This window comes from Charadrius vociferus, unplaced genomic scaffold (assembly GCF_000708025.1).
Source record: "Charadrius vociferus isolate BGI_N301 unplaced genomic scaffold, ASM70802v2 scaffold32, whole genome shotgun sequence".
Classification (NCBI taxonomy): Eukaryota; Metazoa; Chordata; class Aves; order Charadriiformes; family Charadriidae; genus Charadrius; species Charadrius vociferus.
Genome location: NW_009647856.1, coordinates 12,098,618 through 12,118,863, shown reverse-complemented (window position 1 = coordinate 12,118,863; position 20,246 = coordinate 12,098,618). Strand labels below are relative to the sequence as shown.

At 48.6% G+C, this 20,246-nt stretch overlaps 1 protein-coding gene across 1 annotated transcript in view; it reads right to left on the bottom strand.

Annotated features, from left to right (window-relative positions):
• The window catches only part of LOC104284662 (collagen alpha-1(XIV) chain-like), a 99,190-nt gene that overhangs the window by 36,072 nt on the left and 42,872 nt on the right, over positions 1–20,246 (bottom strand). Inside the window, exon 27 of the mRNA XM_009883022.1 lies at positions 3,480–3,614. Within this exon, the coding sequence (XP_009881324.1) occupies positions 3,480–3,614 (135 nt within the window). The remainder of the gene's footprint in view (positions 1–3,479; positions 3,615–20,246) is intronic.

The following is a 20,246-nucleotide window of genomic DNA, read 5'->3' as shown; positions in this document are numbered from 1 at the left end:
AAGTTAGGTGGGTCACCCTGCATCATGTTTCCTCTGGGACAGATGCTTTGGCTCATCTGATCAACAAAAGCTCATTAAATTACAATTTGCTCTTGTTGCTGAGTCCTTAAAAAGGAGAAAGTCCCCAAATTCCTGCTCAGACCCCCAAATCCTACTCTTTTAGGGAGTCAGACGCTGCACTCCAGAGCTGGGCTCAGGAGGATGCATACCAGGATCTAAAAGACAAACGCTGTGCAGGGAAACCTGAGGGTCTGTGGACTATTCTGAGACATCTGTGAAAAGTAAGAAGGAAAAGGAAATATCTAGTTGGGGGCATATCCTAAACTCACTGTCTGAGGTCTGCATTGTCCCTGGAGTGTTACAAGTCTGACTGAAAAAGTATCGAGACTCATTGCCTGTTCAATCAACCAAGCCCCAAAGAACAGGACGGATGCTGATGTCAGATGGATTCAGATTAGGAAAAGTTTGTCCTTTTTTTTTCCCCCAACAAAATGGGTAATTAACCAACAAAACATTTGCCAAGGGCTCTGGGGGGTTCCCACTTCCCCAACTCTATGCAGAAGACAAGGTTGGCCACCAGCCTGTTGCCCAGGTCCCATGTCTGAGCAGTGGTGTCCTATGGGGCTGCGGGGGAAGCTGCCCCAGGACTTAGAGCACTGGGTGAGAGATGTGCATCCCAGTCCCTTCCAATCTACCACTTATCTCCACACTGGTCTACTGCCCAGCACTGCTGGGGAAGACATACATGGCTTGTGTCCTCCTGTGGTTGTCCTTCCACCCTCTCCTCCAAGAACTCGAGAGGCTCCATGGACTGGTTTCCTTCCAGACTATCTTCTGGGTGTGGTGGGGGCACAGCCAAGCTCTGCAGAGGGTGGTAGATGAACGACAACACAGTCTTGCTACTTACTAAAGTGGAATATGGAAAGCAAGACCCTTTTCTGGGCTCTGACACCGATTCACGCAGACATCCTTACCCTTTCTCTAACTTGGTTTTTCACATTGGTAAAATAGGGGCAAAACTCACAGAATTCAAGGATTTGCCCAATCAAGCTTTGAGAAACGTAACCACTTTGCATCTATTAAATCAGCACAAATGGAAAAGTAATTAAAAGTCACTGAACAGGCATTTACATACACTGCTGAGAGAAGTGGTTGTCCCTCTTGAGTCTCTCTCCTTCCTTCCTTCTTTGGATGTTTTCTCCAAGGACTCAGAAGGGTTTCCTTGGGGCTGGTACTCAGGTTCAGAACCACCAGCAGACGGACCCTGTGGAGATCAAAGAAAGTTACAGCTTTTTGTAAGTCAAGACATCATTCACAATACACTGCTTTATCAACTCTGCCATTTATTCCATAGCACACTCAGAGACAGCAAGACAATGCTGGAGAACCAAGGGGCCAAGACCTCTTTTGCTTCTTTCTTGGGAAGTGCCAACAAGGATGGGGTGGGGAAGACTGCAAGGAGCCGTGGTGGGATGGAGGGTTGCTTTGTCACCTTCACTCCCAACTCCCTGGTTGAAATCCAGCCTAGACAGGCTGGTCCAGATGAGCAGAGAGGTCTCCAACACTTTCTTCCAGATTGGGTTGGGCTCCCAAAGCCCAACAGAGACAGATTTGGTGTCTCTGTACCCCAAATCCCAGCATTGCTGGCCCCAGGATTGCTGGCACAACATCCAGTTTGGGTCTTTTGGTGCAAACACATCTACCAGTGAGCACTTTATCCTCTTTCAGGCCCCTAAAATGCTATCATTCAGGTTGCAATGATCTGGAAAAGCAACACGTCCCGCCTGAGATGACAGCAGGAGCCTGGAGCTGAGAGGCGATAAGCCTGTCTTACCCTGTCTAAGTGCCTGAGCAACTGGGTCATCACTGAACCAACCACAGAGGAAGATAAAATCATCAGGAGCTGGCTCCAAACGTCCCCACAGATTTTGTGCTCCAGTTAGAGGCATCTCCTAGAAGTGACCAACAAGGTTTTATGGAGAATGAGTCACTTCTCGGCTGCTGAAAAGAAGACTAGAAAAGCCTTGCTGCAGCTGCAGGCACTATTTCCTGGACTATCTCTTATCAGGACTGTCTAGTACAGGCAAATTATGATCCATGACTCCTCCAGCAGCTATGAGAGGTGACCTGGATACAGCTCTCTTATATTATTCCTGGAGATGTGCTGTACCACGTTGGAACTTGGGTCCAGTATGGAGATTAAGCCTTAACACTGCTAATAAATTCCTAATTCCCATAACCGCAAACTATCTGTTACTTGCAATTGCAAAGGATGCGGGTGACTACATTATCTCTAGCAATTAGCCTGGTTGCTCAAGCAAACGAGGGCTGTGGAGTCATGTGGACTCCTCTTGTGGGCAATCTCAATCCAACCTGACAGCAGGATCGGATCCATCCCTGCCAGGGCAGGAGAGATGCACCCAGATTACAGCCTCCAAGTAAGGAGAAGTTGCAAGGCAAGTTCAACAGATAACCAGCATGGGGATAGCTTGAAATCAGCCCAGTCTGTGCTGGCTTTTTGCTCAGAGGACAAGAAGGAGTTGTGGTTGGGTGGAAAGGAAGGGAGGATGAGGATCAGCAGGAGGCATCATTGGAGCGTGGACTGGGAGCTCACAGGCAGCCAGTACATATTTGATGTACAATCTCTTAATGTTATTGCTGCAGCAGACCAGGTAGAGAGGAGCACAGAACTACATAACTATACTTTGTCTGCTCTGCTGTTGATTTGCACCTTAAGGAGTCCTCCGGACACCGGCAACCTAAAGTGAGTCTCCACCTCCAGGCCCTGTGCTTCTTCTGTCACCTCAGTGCTGGCCAGGGCATCAGGAGAAGTATCAAACAGTGAATTCTGTAACATAAAAAAAAGTGGTTTGCTGTGGTGATGACAAACCTGAGCTCCCAGGATCCACACATGCGATGCGCTGGATCCTGATGGGTTATTTCTGCCCATTGCCCCATCCCTCCAGCATGCTCTGTCCCACCTGGTGGCCTTTCCGAACCAGGATGGAGTGAGTAGTCAGCAATTCCCTGCTGGCTACCTCCAAGCCTTCCTTCTAAGCTAGTCCCACCTCCCTGGGATCCCACTTGCTTTTCAGGGTCCCCTCATGATTGCTTCTCATGCTTTCAGCTGCTTTGCTCCCCTCGCACACCCACCACTCCAACAACCCCCAGCCCCCAAAGGGCACACAGAGGCTGATGGCTTTGGAGGATGGCTTCTAGCTACCTCCAGTAACAAGGGTTGACCGATTCCTTTATTTCCAGTGAATAAAGAGTGCTTTGCAATCCCATCAGTTTAGCCAAGATCCTGGTGTGAGCCATCAGCCTCTTCCACCTTAACTATTTCTTACAGTGGCTGCAAGTCACCGTAACCTGTTTGATGAGAGAGGTGACCCTGAAGCCTTCAATGATTCATTTTTGTCTCTCTCTCATTTCCTTCCAGGTCTGTCTGCCCCTTGAGGATGACAGATGACAACACTCACGCCATGGTCGGTGGCATGCAGAGCTGCCTGCTTTCTCCTGGAAGTCTTGCTTGTCTGGGAGCCACTCAGCTGCTGCACCAGCCCATCCAGCCCATCCCTCAGGAGCGCGTCGGAGAGGTCCTTCAGCAGTGTCAGCTGAAACCAGTGGAGACCATTAAGGCAGTAGCCCAGTGCCACCCTCCTGTTCCTGACACATGACAGTGCAAGTGCAGCCACCCCAAAAACAAGACTGATGCATTTCCAGTGGGGTTCACAGAGCACCTGGTGAAGCAATGTGTCCCGACAGCCAAAGGCTGATTTAAATACAGGTCCAAATATGGTTTGGACATCAAGGAGCTGATTGATGGTGCTTATGTGGTGGCTTTTCACATCCTAAATAAAACCTCTTCATTTGATCAGATCAGTCAGTCCTTCACCTCCCCCGATCACATCTCCAGAGCTTAGAGAAAGGAGCTGAAGGTAACAAGCACAACTCGAAGTACCTGCCTGGTAGATACTAAAAGCTGAGCCTTATCACACTTCATAAGCTTGATGGCAACCTTGAGAGTGGAGAGGGTGGCCACCAGTCTAGCACTGCGGTATTGCATGGTGATTATTCACTATTATTTCGAGCTACGGAACACCCCGAACTGGACTTTGTGCTAAACAGGACACACAGCATGGCCAGAGCACCCAGAGGGCTGTATGGGTCTCCTCTGGCTGGCTGTGCAGACCCAGTGCTGAAGTACAAGCCAACCCAGGTGGTAGCACCAAGCTCTGAACAGGTATTTGCCAAATCTCAATGTCACATGGGCCTCAAATCCACCATCTACCCCATAACACAGCAGCAAAACAGCTGTCCAAGAAGCATTTAAATATATATGGTAAGCTGTAAAAGGAAATGTAGTAATCCTGCCCTCTTATGAGTGCCACTGCCAGACCTGGGGGAGCACACATCGCCTCCAGAAGACCACAGGGAACAGATCATAGAATCATAGAATGGTTAGAGTTGGAAGGGACCTCAAAGATCATCTAGTTCCTACCCCCCTGCCACGGGCAGGGAGACCTCCCACTAGACCACATTGCTCAAAGCCCAATCCAACCTGGCCTTGAAGACCTCTAGGGATGAGGTATCTACATGGAAAAGGTTAATTACAATCACCTTATCAGAAGGATGGTCAAAGCATTACCTACCTTGATACCATTTGCTTCAAAAAGCCTCTCCAGATCCTGCAAGAGGAAACTAGGGTCAGAACTTCTCCTCCTCTCTCCTCCAGCCCAGGAAGATGGTCCTGCAGGTGGCTGATGGCTAAGCCTGGGGGCACACACTGGGTCCCCTCTGCCACCCCAACCCCAGATGGAGAGGGAGGTGTTTCCAACATTAATATGGTCTATAATTTTTATTTTATTTACCTTCATTTCCACTCCTTTGCCTGGTGGACCTGGTTCTCCCTTCAGATGAACAAAAACAACTCATTAATTAAGTCATTACCCCAATGAGCAGCAAGAAGATGAGCTCTGAGGAGGGGTGAGAGTCACATCTATGGCCCTTACTTTGCTACCAGCCCACGCTGTGACCCCCAGAAAAATCCCTGTCAGCTTAGAGAGGGGGTTTGAATCCCACCCTGCTCAACGGGGTCCTGTGCTCCTCCATTGGACACACGGCTGCATTTCATAGGTCAGGCCTGGACCAGATCCAGACATGAGCATTATCAAAGTGAGGTTTGAACTAGAGCTTTGCACCACCCTCTTCTCCATTTCTTGGCCACACACAAAATGTGAAAAAGCAAAGGTTTTTGAGGCCCCTTAATGCCAGCAATGCTGTAGCAGCTCTGCAGGGGTAGCAGCAAGGAGGAGGATGGCTAAGGTGCCCCCGTGGTTGGAGGTCCCTTCTGGAGGTGGCCATGGAGCTGGTGGCCCTCCCTACTGCCACATGCAGTCTGGGTCCAATATCTCCAATGGGCTGGACTCCTAACAGCAAGTCGCACGGATGGGCTGTCCATCTCTCCTTGCCTGGCATGGCGATGCTCTCCAGGTAGGTGATCTCGGGTGCCTGCCACAGATGAAACTACAGATGTGCTACAACGGCTTGGGAAGTCCAGCACTGGGGTGAGGAACATTTACTGAGGTAGGGGCTGAACTGCCTCTCTGACGGGCTTCATTTCACTGAAATCTGGTTTCTGTATTGACAGATTCCGGTGGAATGAAGGGCGCCAGGAAGGCCCCAACAGCGCTGCCTCTCTGTGCCAAGGTGTGCCAGGGTGAAGGAGCTGCAATGCGGGAGGTGCACTGGCTGAACTGGGTACCTCTGAGGCACAGCCTATGTGTGTCACCCAGAAAAGTCCTTTTCACAGACCTGGATCTCATGCCAATCAGGAGATCTACCTATACCTGCTGATGCTGCTTTCAGCAGCATTTTCCTCTCCATTAAGTGAAGGAGTTGGTCCCACCTCTAAAGATCCCTAGATGCGTGTGGTATCAGAAGCCATTTCTCCTTCCATCCCTTTCTGATATGCTTTTCAACTTGCAGGGGGTAGGAAAGGAAGGAAACATCCCTGATCATTTTAGAAATTTATTCCACCTGACTCCTGAATGACATCTTCCCACCTAAATGTTGTGTATCTGCTTAATTGAGTTGTAGGACTACAGCATCATTGTGACCACAAGTCTATGAGCCTATCTCAGAAACTCAGCTTTGAAAGCCCAAACTTTTTGGGGGTCAGAAGAGATCTGAGATGGGCATTCTTCCCCTCTGGCCAGCCCAGCACAATAGCACTAACACAAAGATGCCCCCATGCATTCAGGACATACCTTTGGGCCTGGAGGACCTCGTTCACCTTTCAAGCCATCCTTCCCGCGATCCCCCTGTAAGCCATCAGGAACATGTTAGTTCTTTGTCCCCTCTAAAATTCCCAGTGGAGGTGATGGTTTCATCATGCATTGTGGCATTTCTCCTGTGCTGGCGCATGCTGGCCCCAGACTATCAACTTCTTTTCCAGATGGACCAACCTAGTTTTCTTGTAACGATCTCACTGATTCACATAGTTGTTAAATTTGGAGTAACTCTGCTCTTCACTTGAAACATGCTGTGTCTGGTTCAGACCTAAAGATGGGCTCATGTTCTGAGGGCTTTTTTGCTTTTCCTTTTTCCCCTGCTACCCCACCTGGGCTAATAATGGTATTACCTCTCCTTGAAAACCAAGTTTTGCCTCTATTTCCCTGCCATCGCAGCTTGGCTGAGGAAGCAACAGCACTTCTTTAGTAAATCCTGGGACTGGATACTTTAAGTGGGGTCTGGGGAGGCAACAGACCCACGGTGATAATTCTTGCAGCTCTTGTTCTCACACAGTCCATCGTGTGCCTTGCCCATGACTCAGGACTCATGAGTCCTGCAGGCAAATCGCAAAACCGGCAGGGCAAGCCCAGGTCTGCCCAAAAAGGACCCATCTAGATACACACTCTGCACCTCTCTGAATGAGCCTTTTCTCCCAGCACAGCAAAATGTAGTAGAAATTGATGCTGCCGCTGGTCTGCCTCCTCCACGTCTGCCTTGTGTCCTTCCCTGTGTCCAGCCGCAAGTTGCACAAAATAAATGGCCAACTCACAAACCTTTTTTAAACTGAAGGAGAGGGAGAAGGCAATTGAATACATTTTTCATCTTATTGCGATCTTTAATGACTCAAATTACTCCATGACTCCACCTCTGTTCCTGCATTAGGTTGGATCTGGTGCTGCATGTGGCACTCTGGTTTGCATGCAGCCAAAGCTGCATGCAAAGAATGTCGGGGTGCTGATTGATGAGAAGCTCAACATGAGCCGGCGATGTGCAATCGCAGCCCAGAAGGCCAACCGTATCCTGGGCTGCATCAGAAGTGTGGCCAGCAGGGCGAGGGAGGGGATTCTGCCCCTCTACTCTGCTCTGGTGAGACCCCACCTGGAGTACTGTGTCCAGCTCTGAAGCTACCAACATAGGAAAGATATGAACCTGTTGGAGCAGGGCCAGAGGAGGGCCCTGGAGATGCTGCGAGGGCTGGAGCCCCTCTGCTGGGAGGACAGGCTGGGAGAGTTGGGGCTGTTCAGCCTGGAGAAGAGAAGGCTCCAGGGAGACCTTATTGTGGCGTTCCAGTCCCTAAAGGGGCTACAGGAGAGCTGGGGAGGGACTTTTTACAAGGGCCTGTAGTGATAGGATGAGGGGGAATGGCTTCAAACTGGAAGAGGGCAGGGTTAGATTAGATATTAGGAAGAAATTTTTCACTCTGAGGGTGGTGAGGCACTGGCTCAGGTTGCCCAGAGAAGCTGTGGCTGCCCCATCCCTGGAGGTGTTCAAGGCCAGGTTGGATGGGGCTTGGAGCAACCTGGGCTGGTGGGAGGTGTCCCTGCCCATGGCAGGTGGCTGGAACTTGATGATCTTCAAGGTCCCTTCCAACCTAAACCATTCCATGATTCTATGAATTCTTTGCTATTTGCTTTGCTAAACTACTTGGGCATCCCTCAGATAGAATTTAGGCAGATCCACATGAAGTCATGAGGGCCTTGGTAATATTGTGAGTGATCATTTTCACAGGGCTGAAAAAGGATGGAGTGAATCCGTCTCTGCTTTTCCTACCACTGCAATTTCCACCTGTGCTGGATCCATGCTACCGCGATCCATCTGAGCGCTGGCACTAAATAAAACCTCTTCCAAACCTACCCCTACCCCTGTCTGCTACATTTGCAGACTTTGACTTATAAACATAATGAAGCTACAAAATACACAGCACATGCAAAATAATCACATATTTTGCTTCAACACACACCTCCAGCAAGGAGGAGATCTTACCTTGTCACCTTTCAGAGCGATGGTGCTCTCCAGATAAGACATCTGCAAAAGGAAGAAACCTTGCTCACAAAGTGAAGGATGATGTCTTTGATACAAGCTCTGACCTCCACGTGCCTTTTATCCCCATTAGCCCTTATCCACGAGCACAGAGCCCCCTGCTTCCTCCCAAATCAGCCAGCAATCTGAACCCGCTATGTTTTGACTCAAGCCAACAGGGAGCTGGTGCTGCATCTTTGCTTACACAGGTAAGAGACTCAGGGTGGCTGTGATGTTGGTGTCAACATCTGCATTTCTAATGAAGGCCCTCTCAGAGGGAACTGGGCTCACAGAGACACCAGTCCCCTGGTGCTCAGGATATTGCTTGGGTCCCCCCCCGACATGAGCATAGTGGGATGTTTTAGTAGCCCGTTGGGTAACCGCATGAGTGAGAATAAGTCTTTTGAACACTAAGACCACCTGGCTGGGTGATGGAGCAAGATGGTTATGCATTAACGGTGATGGATCCTGCCATACCCTGGAGCAATAAGGCTCTTCCCAGTTTTGAAAGGAATATTGAAAGGAACATTGAAAGGAATTTTGAATTGGTATCCCCATGTCCCACTCCCAAACACACCGGAGTCCGAGTAATGCAGAATATAGGAGAGGCAAGTGAACAGGAGCCCCAGTAGATAACAACAACTGAAAATGGGGCTGGAACCACAAAATGGGGTGGTTTCAAACAGCATGTTGGTAGGTTTGGGAGCAGAGAGCTGCGATATATGGATAGTGACACCACCAGAAGGCAATGACTCCTTGGTACTGGCTTGTTCCAAGTTCCAGAGTCAGCAGAGACCACTGTTATTGAGGAATCGTACTGCTGAAAGTGGTCAGTAGCATTTTGCCCACTTTGAAGCAGCCTCTTATTCAGATCTTGCCAATGCCTCATCCCTGGGAATGGAAGATAACAGCTCTCTAAGAGGCTGTGGCTCCTGGTCCTGAGGCAGTCGTTTGGTTTTGCACTGGGGTGGCTTTACCTCCACTGAAGCCAATGGGGTGAAAAAAGGCCTCATTGCACATTCTTGTGCTAAAACACCTTCCTGATTACCTAAATGACCTTTCAAAATCTCTTCCAGCCTTATTTTTGATGAACCTGAGTGGGGTTTCTCTCTCTTAACCTGACGCAACTTTGTGTTAGGCCTCTTATCCGAAGGAAAAGTCTAGGCAAATGCACAGAAGAGTCCTGAGCGTGAGTCATCCCATGTGCCTAAGCACCTTTCCTAGGACACATCCATTTCTGCCTTCGCTATAGAAGGAGCCCAGACGCCTTGATTACACAACAAGTAGTGATTAAAAGTATTGGATGGGTTCATAGCTAGGTGTTAGTCCCTTCTGTGTCATGGTCTTCTTGCACCATCAGTGACAAGCCAGTTGGGAAGGATTCATGGATATATCTGTAGACGAGCTAGATACACTGCTTTGCACCTTTGCTAAGGTTAGGAGGGAAATCCACTCTACCACATGCACTGTTGAAACCAGCAAGTTCTGGCAACGTGTCCCCCATGGTACCCAGGATTCATGACAAATCTCAATATATCCCTTCCCCGAACAAATGTGCAGGACAACAGAATTAGGCATTACTCACAATGCTTCCGGGAGTCCCAGGCAGCCCAGGCTCACCCTATGAAGATATACCACCACCATAACCCCCCACCCACCCCCAAAAAAATAGTCAGTGGTGCAATTCAACATTTTAGCCCCCAGGCAGACTTTCTCTCATGCAAGGTTATAAACGGGAACGTGCAAACCTACGGATTCGCCCTTGTCTCCCTTCTCTCCAGTGATTCCCTAGGAGATGGAGAGAGAGGCAGGATGAGAACAAGCCATGGTAGGGGAGGGGGTCTCAGCAGTCTCCCCTCTTCTTGCCAGTTCAGCATCCGACAGACTAACAAGCCTGTTTTTGGGCAGCTGAGCTAATGAAATCTTCATTTCAATGTCTCTCCTGTGGAGGAGTTATCTGATATTTAATAAGGGGTGAGATTATTAGCCTCTTCCTCAGTGGGTACGCTCGTTAGAGATTTTCCCACAGTCAGCTGCTCAGTTTCACAAAGTTTGCAGCAACACCATGTCTTTGAGACCTCTGACAACGTAACTGATCTTAGCCAGTGTTTTCCAAAGCTATTAGAGGGAGATCAGACTGATCTGCATCATTTTCCTTCCTTCCTCACCAGAATGAGACAGTATTAAGCGTTTCGTTTCCAGCAGTGTGGGGCTGGGGAAGTTTTGCACACTCAGAACCCCCCAGCGCACAGTCCTACTAATCTTGTGCTCCAGCCAATCAAACCAGAAGGGAGAAACAGCCCTAATCCTCCCTTTGAAGAGGAGACACACCCCTCCCCAGGAGAGAAGGAAGGAGCTTTCTATGCCTCGCAGGCTGTGAGGCAGAAAAAAAAAGATGGTTGTTGCTTTGATTGGCATTGAGCTATCCCAAGTTCTCCCTCTCTCCACTGCTCCTTTAGGGATTGCCTTACATCCTTGCCAGGTTGTCCTGTATCGCCTTTTATCCCTTGCTCTCCAGGCCGTCCTGGGAGTCCAGGTGGCCCCTGTAAGAAAAGATTTGGAGAAGCAATCAGAAATAGAGCATGTCCAGAATCTCAAAAAGTAAAGCAAAAAAAAAAAAAAATAAAGCTACCTTCCCCTATGATTTTTCACCCAGTAAATAAATATTTGCACATGGATGTTTCTAAGTGGGGACTCTCATTGGGATGGGGAAGGAAGTCCTCTCCTCCTGCACAGACCAGGGGTCCCTGAGCAGCAGCAGAGCAGCCTCCCCTGGTGGCCCACCACACACCTGGGCAGAAAATTATAATAATAGTAGTTGTTACCCTGATTCCTCTCTCTCCTGGTTCTCCAGGGACGCCAGTTTCTCCCTAAAAGAGAGCAGTAGAAGCTTTTAAAAGCTGGCTTCCGTCAGCTTGAACCTTCATTGAGGCTACTAATTCTACCGCACTTACATCTGGAGGACCCAGTTTAAAAGAAGAGGTCCAAGTCCACCTACCGTTCCAGTGGCTCTAAAGCAGGTAAGATCTCCTCTGTGGCATTGGAAAGGCAGTACAAAGGCAGCCTTATGGTCATCTGAGATGTCTTAAATTAGGGGTGGTGTTTTAGAACAGTCCCATAAATGAAATAAATGGGGCGGAAGGAGTAGGGTGACAGTAGAGTATTCATATTTAGGAAGAAAATGAGGTTATTTCCACCAAACCCTACTGTTATTTGTGGCAATCTCTTTTCTGCATCTGCTGCAGAGTGTAAAGAATGATATCCCCAAACCCCCACAGTTTAGTTCTTTTCTGGCCTTTCTTTTTCAGTCTTTAGCTTTGGTAGGTGCCACCAAAGCTAAAAAAAGAGAAAGAAGAGCCAAGGGCAAGATGAAGAGGATTCTTCATAGTCTCATCAAAGACCAGAGTAAATAAAATGAGCAGTGGTCAGCTTCAAACCAAATCAAAGGGGGTGTTTATCCAGCTGCTGCTGCACTAACCTGTGCAATGCCTGGGCCAGGGGGTTTGAGGGTATTAAAGGTTTATGTGGGGTGACTAAGTTCATGGCAGGAAAATCGACCTAGAGCTATCCAACCCATAAGACACCACCTCTCACATAGGACATCCCACTTTTGCATTGTTCCCAAGACTTCCAGGGAAGCTGGCTACTCCTGAAGGTGAGATGTTGGGATGGATGGACCTTCACTCTAACTCAGTGCAGCCCTTCTCCTACACTGCTGTACCCAGACCTCCAGCTGTGAGCGAGCCTGCTGTGTTCGGTACCTGTGTAACTCTAGAAGATGTGGGGTCCCCACTGATTACCTTGGTCCCAGAGGTGCCTTTCTCCCCTGGTTCTCCCTACAACACAATGCAAAAGTGCTCGGTTACATTTCCACCTGTGACCAAGTTCTTTTACCCTGATTTCCTACTCAGGTTAAGAGGTCTTATTTTGAAATAAGGCTGAGAGAGTTGGGGTTGTTCAGACTGAAGAAGAGAAGGCTCCAGGGAGACCTTAGAGCCCCTTCCAGTACCTAAAGGGGGCCTACGGGAGAGCTGGGGAGGGACTCTTGATCAAGGAGTGGAATGTCAGGATGAGGGGGAACGGTTTTAAACTGAAAGAGGGGAGATTTAGACTAGATCTTAGGAAGAAATTCTTTCCTGTGAGGGTGGTGAGACACTGGCCCAGGTTGTCCTCAAGAAGCTGTGGCTGCCCCAGCCCTGGAGGTGTTCAAGGTCAGGTTGGATGGGGCTTGGAGCAACCTGGGCTGGTGGGAGGTGTCCCTGCCCATGGCAGAGGGTTGGAACTAGATTATATTTAAGGATCCTTAGAACTTAAACCATTCTATGATTCTATGAAATCGCCTCTGAATTGAGGGCTGTTGGGCAGCAGTGCCTCATGATCAGACGCACGGCTGCTTCTTTTTTTTAAGCTTTCCCTTGGTGATCCTATTCCACTCGATGTTTGGGGATCAAGTCATCCCTTTGAACTGAAGAAAGATCTTCACTGACTGTGGTTAGGAGAGGCTTTCCAGAAGCCAGTTATGATGCTTTTGTGAGGGGCCACCTTGCTTGATCATAAAAGGGAACTATTATGCCCTAAAACCAAAAGTAAACCCTTCAGGGCTGTTGTGGCTGCACACTGTGCTAGTTTCCTGCACGTCAGACAGATGTGACTCAAGGACAAAAAAGCATGATGTTGAATAACAAGAAATAATGCGTGCAGGCATTGTAACACGAACACCATGGGGCTGCATACCCTGGACCAAGGTTAAAGAACTTCTGCTCCAAAACACAGCCGAAAGCGGAACCCAGTGACAACCTGCGAAGGATCCACCTCCTCACTTGCACGAAACAGCAGACAGAGCAAATGAGAAATTAGATCCCTTGATGAGCAAACCATCGTGCCTAATTAAAGGTAGCTTCTCCACTCTCATTTGTTGACCATTGTTGTGCTGAGACCTGTCTTTTCCCCAACCAGTATTACATGCATGTTTCTGACTGGTCCCACCTGGTCACTTGGTCCTACTTGCTACTGTAAAGACATAACCTGGGGTTGTCAGCTTGGTACAGAGTGGTGTACTGAGGGGTTCAGCATGACCATCTGACTGCATTGTTAGCTTCTACTTACATCTTTACCTCTTAGTCCGGTCTCGCCTGGTTTCCCAGATAATCCTGGTTCACCTTTCTCTCCCTTCAGACCTATATCCCCCTAAAGAAAGCAAAACTGTCGTTACATTCCTCTTCTGCATTTCATAGTCCTCACACTTCAGACACTGCGGGGCAGATTCAGACAGCGTGCCAGGCCCCATGGTGATGCAATTGCTTCTACAGTCCTGGCTCAAGCTTGAGCTCAGAGCATCTACCCTGTGCTAGGAGGGGCTGTGCTTATAGTATTTGCTTAGCGGGATAGGCTGGAAAGCATCCATCTCCAATTTAGTCCATCTAGACTCCATGATCAGCCTTGGCAGATGCTGCAGGGCAGACTCTTCTGAGGTTCTCCACCTCCAGGAAGCTTTGCAGTGCAAATGAGGTGGCCTGTTAGCAGAGATCCAGGAGATGGGTCTGGCCTTGAGAGAGTGGTATGGACACAGGGTCAGTTCCCCACCCATGTTTTAACTTCTATTCCCATGTAAAATCAGTTGAGTGCTCATGGATGGGTACTTATGCATCTACTCTGCTTTAGGTTTGTACAACAGAGACTTTCCTCATCACTCAACCACCTCATCATGCCTTCTCCCAACCCAAACCACCTCTCGCTGCCTTCTCCAACTTTGCAACTGCATTAACACATCTTGTTAACACATGCTGTCTTGGATGCATCTCATTTATCTCTTTTGACATCCAATTTCTCCATGCCAATGAAGCTGATCCAGCCTAAATATTCCCTTCACTGGGCTACGTGTCATGGTATAACATTTCCCAAATCCATATGCTCCTTCAGCCAAGCCTGGGGAGCAACGCTGTTTAAGAAATTTAGACAGCAAGACAGATTCACTGAACAAACACTATATTTGGGATGTTTTCCAGACCTCTCTTTACCGGTTTTGAATCTTTGCTAGGAGGAATCCTACAAGCCAGGATTGTAGATTTTTTTAAAGATGCAAGAGCACCTTTTCATTGTTTTTCTATGCAGGGCTCTGCGCGTCATATGGAGACTCCAACAAAGCAGGAATTGTTCAGACCTTTCAGCTTTCGAACACTCCCCGTGTTTTCACAAAGATAAAACCCCACTGACTCAAGTTGCTTTGGGTGGCACAGACATCAGTCATGAGACAAAGCTTTATGCCTTGCATAGACTCACCTTCTGACCGGGTTTGCCGGATAACCCTACATTTCCCTGCGGAAATACAGACCATTAGTCACATGGCAAGAATGATACAGGTAGAATAATTGCAGGTGAGGGTCCTCTGTTGTATCTAAAGGGTATAAACATCAGACTCAATGCTGCGACGCTGCTCTTTTATTGCAGGTATTAGCAGCTGAAACAGTCTAGTAAAATGCAGAGAAAGGGAAAACAGATGGTGTCCTAAGTGGGGCTGCTGTAAGAACACACTGTCTAGATGCGTCTGTCTTCCCTACTTTGAAACCATTAATGCTCTGATGAGTAGCTTTGATAGAGGGGTGGGAACCTCAAAGATGTTAGGTTGTGCAAGTTTTTGCTAGTTTAAAATGAAAGGGACTATTAATATCCTGGTAGGAGGGAACACCAAGGCATTAACCCAACCCTTACTAGACATCAGTGAACTCACGGGGGAGCCACCAGAAGCTTGCACCTTCTCAGATACAAAAGTTGGGAAGATAAAGGTCAAGTTCACCTTCAGGACACAAAACCATTGGAAATCGGGCTTCCTTGGTTTTGCCATTGAATTACCAGTTGAGCATTGACCGTCAGTGCTTTCTTCCAGACTCACAAGTGATCCTCTCTCTGCATTTCGGAGGATTGCCCCCTTGGCACTATCTTCCACAGTCGGGTGCAAACTACCCCACCACACAAGACCACCATGGGATCACCAACCACAGGGTCACAGCCTTGCTCCTTGTCACCATCCCAGTATTAATTGCCTGATGACAGACCTCAGGGGTGAAGGCCAGCAAATTCATGTCCATGGAGGTGACAGAAATTTTGTCTTTGAACCTGCGATTTGCCTTCTTAGCCCTCCCCTTTCCAAAGCCAATATGTTGCCCCACTCACCCTGTCACCTGGGTCTCCCTTCAGCCCAGGCTGACCAGGAATACCGAAACCTGGACTTCCCTGAAAAAAATCAATGATAAAGTGTGTCTCAGTGTAATGTTTGGAGAGTTTTTCCTCTCTGCACCCTGCGTATGACAGAGACAGCTAGGACTAAATCCTCTGCTGGTAACCTCCTCTCATCTTGTCCTTATGGCCTCCACATGGTCCCTCTCCCCTCCTAACCACACTCCTTGCCACCTCTGAGAGATGCTGTTGTGGAAAGCCACCTTTCACCAGAGTTCTATTTGGGGAACCCAGCACGTGCCTCGGTTTCCCCATGCTGATCTTGCAGATCTTGGCTGCAGTTCTTCCACTGCCATGCACAAGCTGTGGTGGCATGACCTTGCCACTCTTGGGAACATGTCCTATGCCATGCTCACTGTCAGAAGTCTCCACCACAACACCACTTTGTAGTCCCCTCAAGGGTCAGCCTGCTGCTTCCCGTTCTCGCTATAACTACTGGGAGTTTGTTGCCAATGTTGTGTTTGGGGCTAAGCAGGAGGCAGAGGGAGACACAGTGTCTTCCCAGAGCAGCTTCCAAGCTCAGGACATAAATCTCCACAGATGGAGCTAGCAGGACAGCGCAGTTCCTAGGCATTTTCATCAACCATGGGCAACTGCGTGAGCTGAGCATCGGTAACTGTGTCTCTCTCTGACTTCCTTTCAAGGTGCTTTTGACTTCCCCATGTGACAAGACTCCCCTTGGCGTTCAGCACATGGGTGCTCCTTGTTAGCATGACTTGGGCAGGAATTCCATCTGCCTGAGAGTTTCCTTTGTGGACACAAACAAAATAAACCCTTTTACCCATAAAGGATGTGCCGAGAAAAGCAAGTGCATTACCTTCTCTCCTTTGTCTCCCTGTATTCCTTTGTCTCCTTGTGGTCCCAGGGCCCCCATCGGTCCAATATCTCCCTGTGAATAAAAGACACCCCCAAAGCTAATAATATCATGCAGGAAGCCAAGCCCTGTTCTTGTGGCTCCCTAAAGCTGCGTTTTGCACTTGTAATACACTCTGAAAACCATTCCCTTGCCAAATCCATCCATCCATCTTTGGGTTTATACTGAAGCTTTCTCTGCGGTACCTGGGCTTCTGCCGTACAAAACCCATTGCAGTAGTTACATCCTCTGCAGCCATGCAAATGGTACACTGCGTGAATTTATAGGGGTATAAGCAGGATAAAATTGCTGGGCTGCATCAAAAGAAGTGTGGCCAGCAGGGCAAGGGAGGTGATTCTGCCCCTCTACTCTACTGTGGTGAGACCCCACCTGGAGTACTCTATCCAGCTTTGGAGTCCTCAACATAAGAAAGACATGGACCTGCTGGAGCGTGTCCACAGGAGAGCCACAAGGATGATCCGAGGGCTGGAGCACCTCTCCTATGAGGAGAGGCTGAGAGAGGTGGGGCTGTTCAGCCTGGAGAAGAGAAGGTTCTGGGGAGATCTTATTGCCGCCTTCCAGTGCCTAAAGGGGGCTTACAGGAGAACTGGGGAAGGACTTTTTACTAGGTCACATAGTGACAGGACGCGGGGGAATGGCTTTAAACTGGAAGAGGGCAGGTTTAGATTAAACATTAGGAAGTAGTTTTTCACTTTGAGGATGGGAAGGCACTGGCCCAGGTTGCCCAGAGAAGTTGCTGTGGAGACCCCTAACCCTGGAGGTGTTCAAGGCCAGGCTGGACATGGCCTTGGGCAACCTGGTCTGGTGGGAGGTGTCCCTGTCTATGGCAGGGAGGTTGGAACTCGATGATCTTCAAGGTCCTTTCCAACCTAAACTATTCTATGATTCTATGATTCTATGAAAATTCAGGTCCCAGGCCACTACCTGAATGCAGCCAGCCTAAAAGATGAGAGACATTTTTGCTAACCAACATTAAGCAATCTGGACAATGAGACCAATGAAGGGAGGTGGCTCCAACATCCAAGCCCAGTGAAAAGGACAAAACTGATTGTCTCTAAGGGGTGATAAGGGAGATCTTCTATTTCTTTGCAGGTTGGCAATGAGCTATCAAGAATAAATAAAAAAAGTAAGGTATTCCAGGCCATGTCCCACCATAAGGCCATTGCAAAAATGAATTGTGTCTGCTGTGCTACAAAGCAGATATGCAACACGGACAACATAGTCAGAGAACAGCTCTGTCTTAGACATCTCCTCAGTTTGAGAAACACAATTTCCTCCAGTCGTGGGGAGGCCAAATGCTGGGTCAGGGGCCTAAAGATGTGGGGATATCTCCATCTGTGGAGATGCTCAGCACACAAGGTCCTGAGCGACCTGACTCAGCTTTGAAGTTGGCTTTATTTTGAGCCAGAGGTGGGACTAGACACCTTCAGAAGTCCCTTCCGGCCTCAGCTGTGCTTTCATTTTATGTCAATGCCTCCCTTGGCTGGAAAGTAGCTTCTGTGAGTGGGCTGGATCTGCACTTCAGTGATCTCTCCCTTCTAGAACTAACACATGGAAATCCCAAATTTCCCCACAGACCAAGGTTAGAAAAAGAATGACAGGTACAAAATGTTAATAAAAGCAAAAGAAATATCAGCAGGGCAAGACTATTGTTATTTTTCCAACCTCTCCTCTCCAGTCAATCGCAAGGGAGAGATGATTCAGACGGTGAAACATGGTACAGCCTTCACTTTTTCAGGCAAAGATCTCATTTGAGTTTCAAGCAGTGCTAATTAATGGACTTACCCTGACACCTTTCTTGCCTGGAGGTCCCAAAACCTGAGGATAAAAAGAAATCACAGAAATGCTCTCTTATTTGGGAAAAAGGATCTCCCTTTCAAAGGAGGGTCTATTCATGTTGCCTTTTCCAAAGCAAGAGAATCTCAGCCTTGTTATGGGATTGGAAAACCATGACCTGCACTGGTGCGTAGACAGGGCTACAAGCCAGAAAGGGCTACAAGCCAAATCCCAAACCCAGTGAAGTGTGTGAGGAATCCCACCAACTTCTGTAGGTTTTGGCTGCAGGGATGGGACTGAATGGTCACTCACATGCAAGGTGTTAATGGCAGAAAGCTGCTGTAGCCTTCGCTAACACACAGACAGCAACGTCCCTACTCATTCAACCATTCTCCAGGACACATCAGTCTGTCCTGGTGGTGGGTCTCAGTCCTTAATACAACCTCCAACTTCTCCCACAGCCCTTGCAGCAATGCCATGGGGCATGCAAAGGTGGCCACCAGCAAGGTTTCTCCTTAAAGCTGCCCTAGCATTTGGAGGGACACGAAGAGCAGTGTCTCTTCAGCAGGGGCCAGAGCAGCCCCATTGTGAATGAGGAGCTTGAGCAGAGGGACAAGCCTGGAGCACAGGGCTTCAGTTGTGGGGAGGCTTTTATCTTTGTTTCCTGCTCCTTTGGGGAGACAGTGGGCAACTGTGGTGCAGGGCTGGGCATACAAGAAGTGGAGCAAGAGGGTAGAAGATATAATTGGCTGGAGGGTCAGGGAAAAGGTCCGTTAGTTCTTCCTGCAGTTCAGTGGGACACATCTCATGGTCCTTGGTCTACTGGCACCAGTACTAGTGATGCTGCAGGGCTATAGCACAAGAAGGGCTGTAATCCACTCATAATTACCCCCATAGCTGGAGCACCTGGAAATCCAGGGTTCCCCTGCAAGACAAGAGGACATAAAATGAACAATCTAGGGCAAAGAAAAATTTCTGCTCATTGCTTTCCCCCATCCATTCCTTAAAAATGTTCAAAACTCATCTCACAGAATCACAGAATGGTTAGGGTTGGAAGGGACCTCTGGAGATCATCTAGTCCAACCCCCCTGCCAGAGCATCTCAGATACACAAGAACAAAACAGAGAAGAGATAAGGAGCTCAAGATCATCCCTACTGGCTTCATCTCTGTGTAACCCCCCCATAAATGCACACAACTGTGCTTGCAAGAGCTGCACACATGGAACAACCTGGGGAACATCAGGATACCTTCACCTGAGCTAGTCAAATATGTTGTTCCATTAGTGTTTGACTTACTTGGTCTCCCTTTGGCCCTGGAGGTCCCGGGAGTCCCTGTAAGACATCAAAAGAGAATTTCCATCGGACTGAAAACAGATTCAGCGCTTTCAGTCTCTGCTGTAGTGAGAAGCTCCCAGCGAGAGGGAGGGAGGGAGGAAGCTCTTCAGCCCAATTTTTCACTAAGTACAAGGCAGGTCTTCCGGACAGCTCTAAGGGCTCTTGGGTGAGAGATGGAAATCCCCATGCCTATCTCTAGCACACCTGGTTGCTATCTACCAGGAGACCAAGTGCATAGCTGCAAGCTCTCATCCCCGGCAAAGCTATCAAAGATGGTCCTTTGCAAGCAAGCGAAGGTATGGAGATGGCCACAAGATTCATGGGACCCACCAGACCAGGCCAGTGCCTTGTCTAACCCAGACCCAGGACTCTGCTCAGACCTGGAAGTTGCAAGTACACGAAGTACACGTACCCACTGTGCTTGCAGAGCCTTGCTCCTGCAAAGTGCACTGGCTTGAGGAAGACCGACAGCCTATTTCCATTTTTCACTACTGTAGCTATTCTTAGGAAAAAATGCTGCTGTCTCTTTTGATCTTTGATGTTGCAATCAAATGGCTGAGCAGAACAAGTGCAGCTTGGGGAGCTGTAAAACCAGCAAACCTGAAATACAGCTCAATAAAAGCAACCTGTGAATACTCAGTATGGACTGGCAAGGAGTATCCAAGGTTTATTTGTCAGTGTTTGCTAGCTGCAGACTGTCCTGGGGATTTACCAT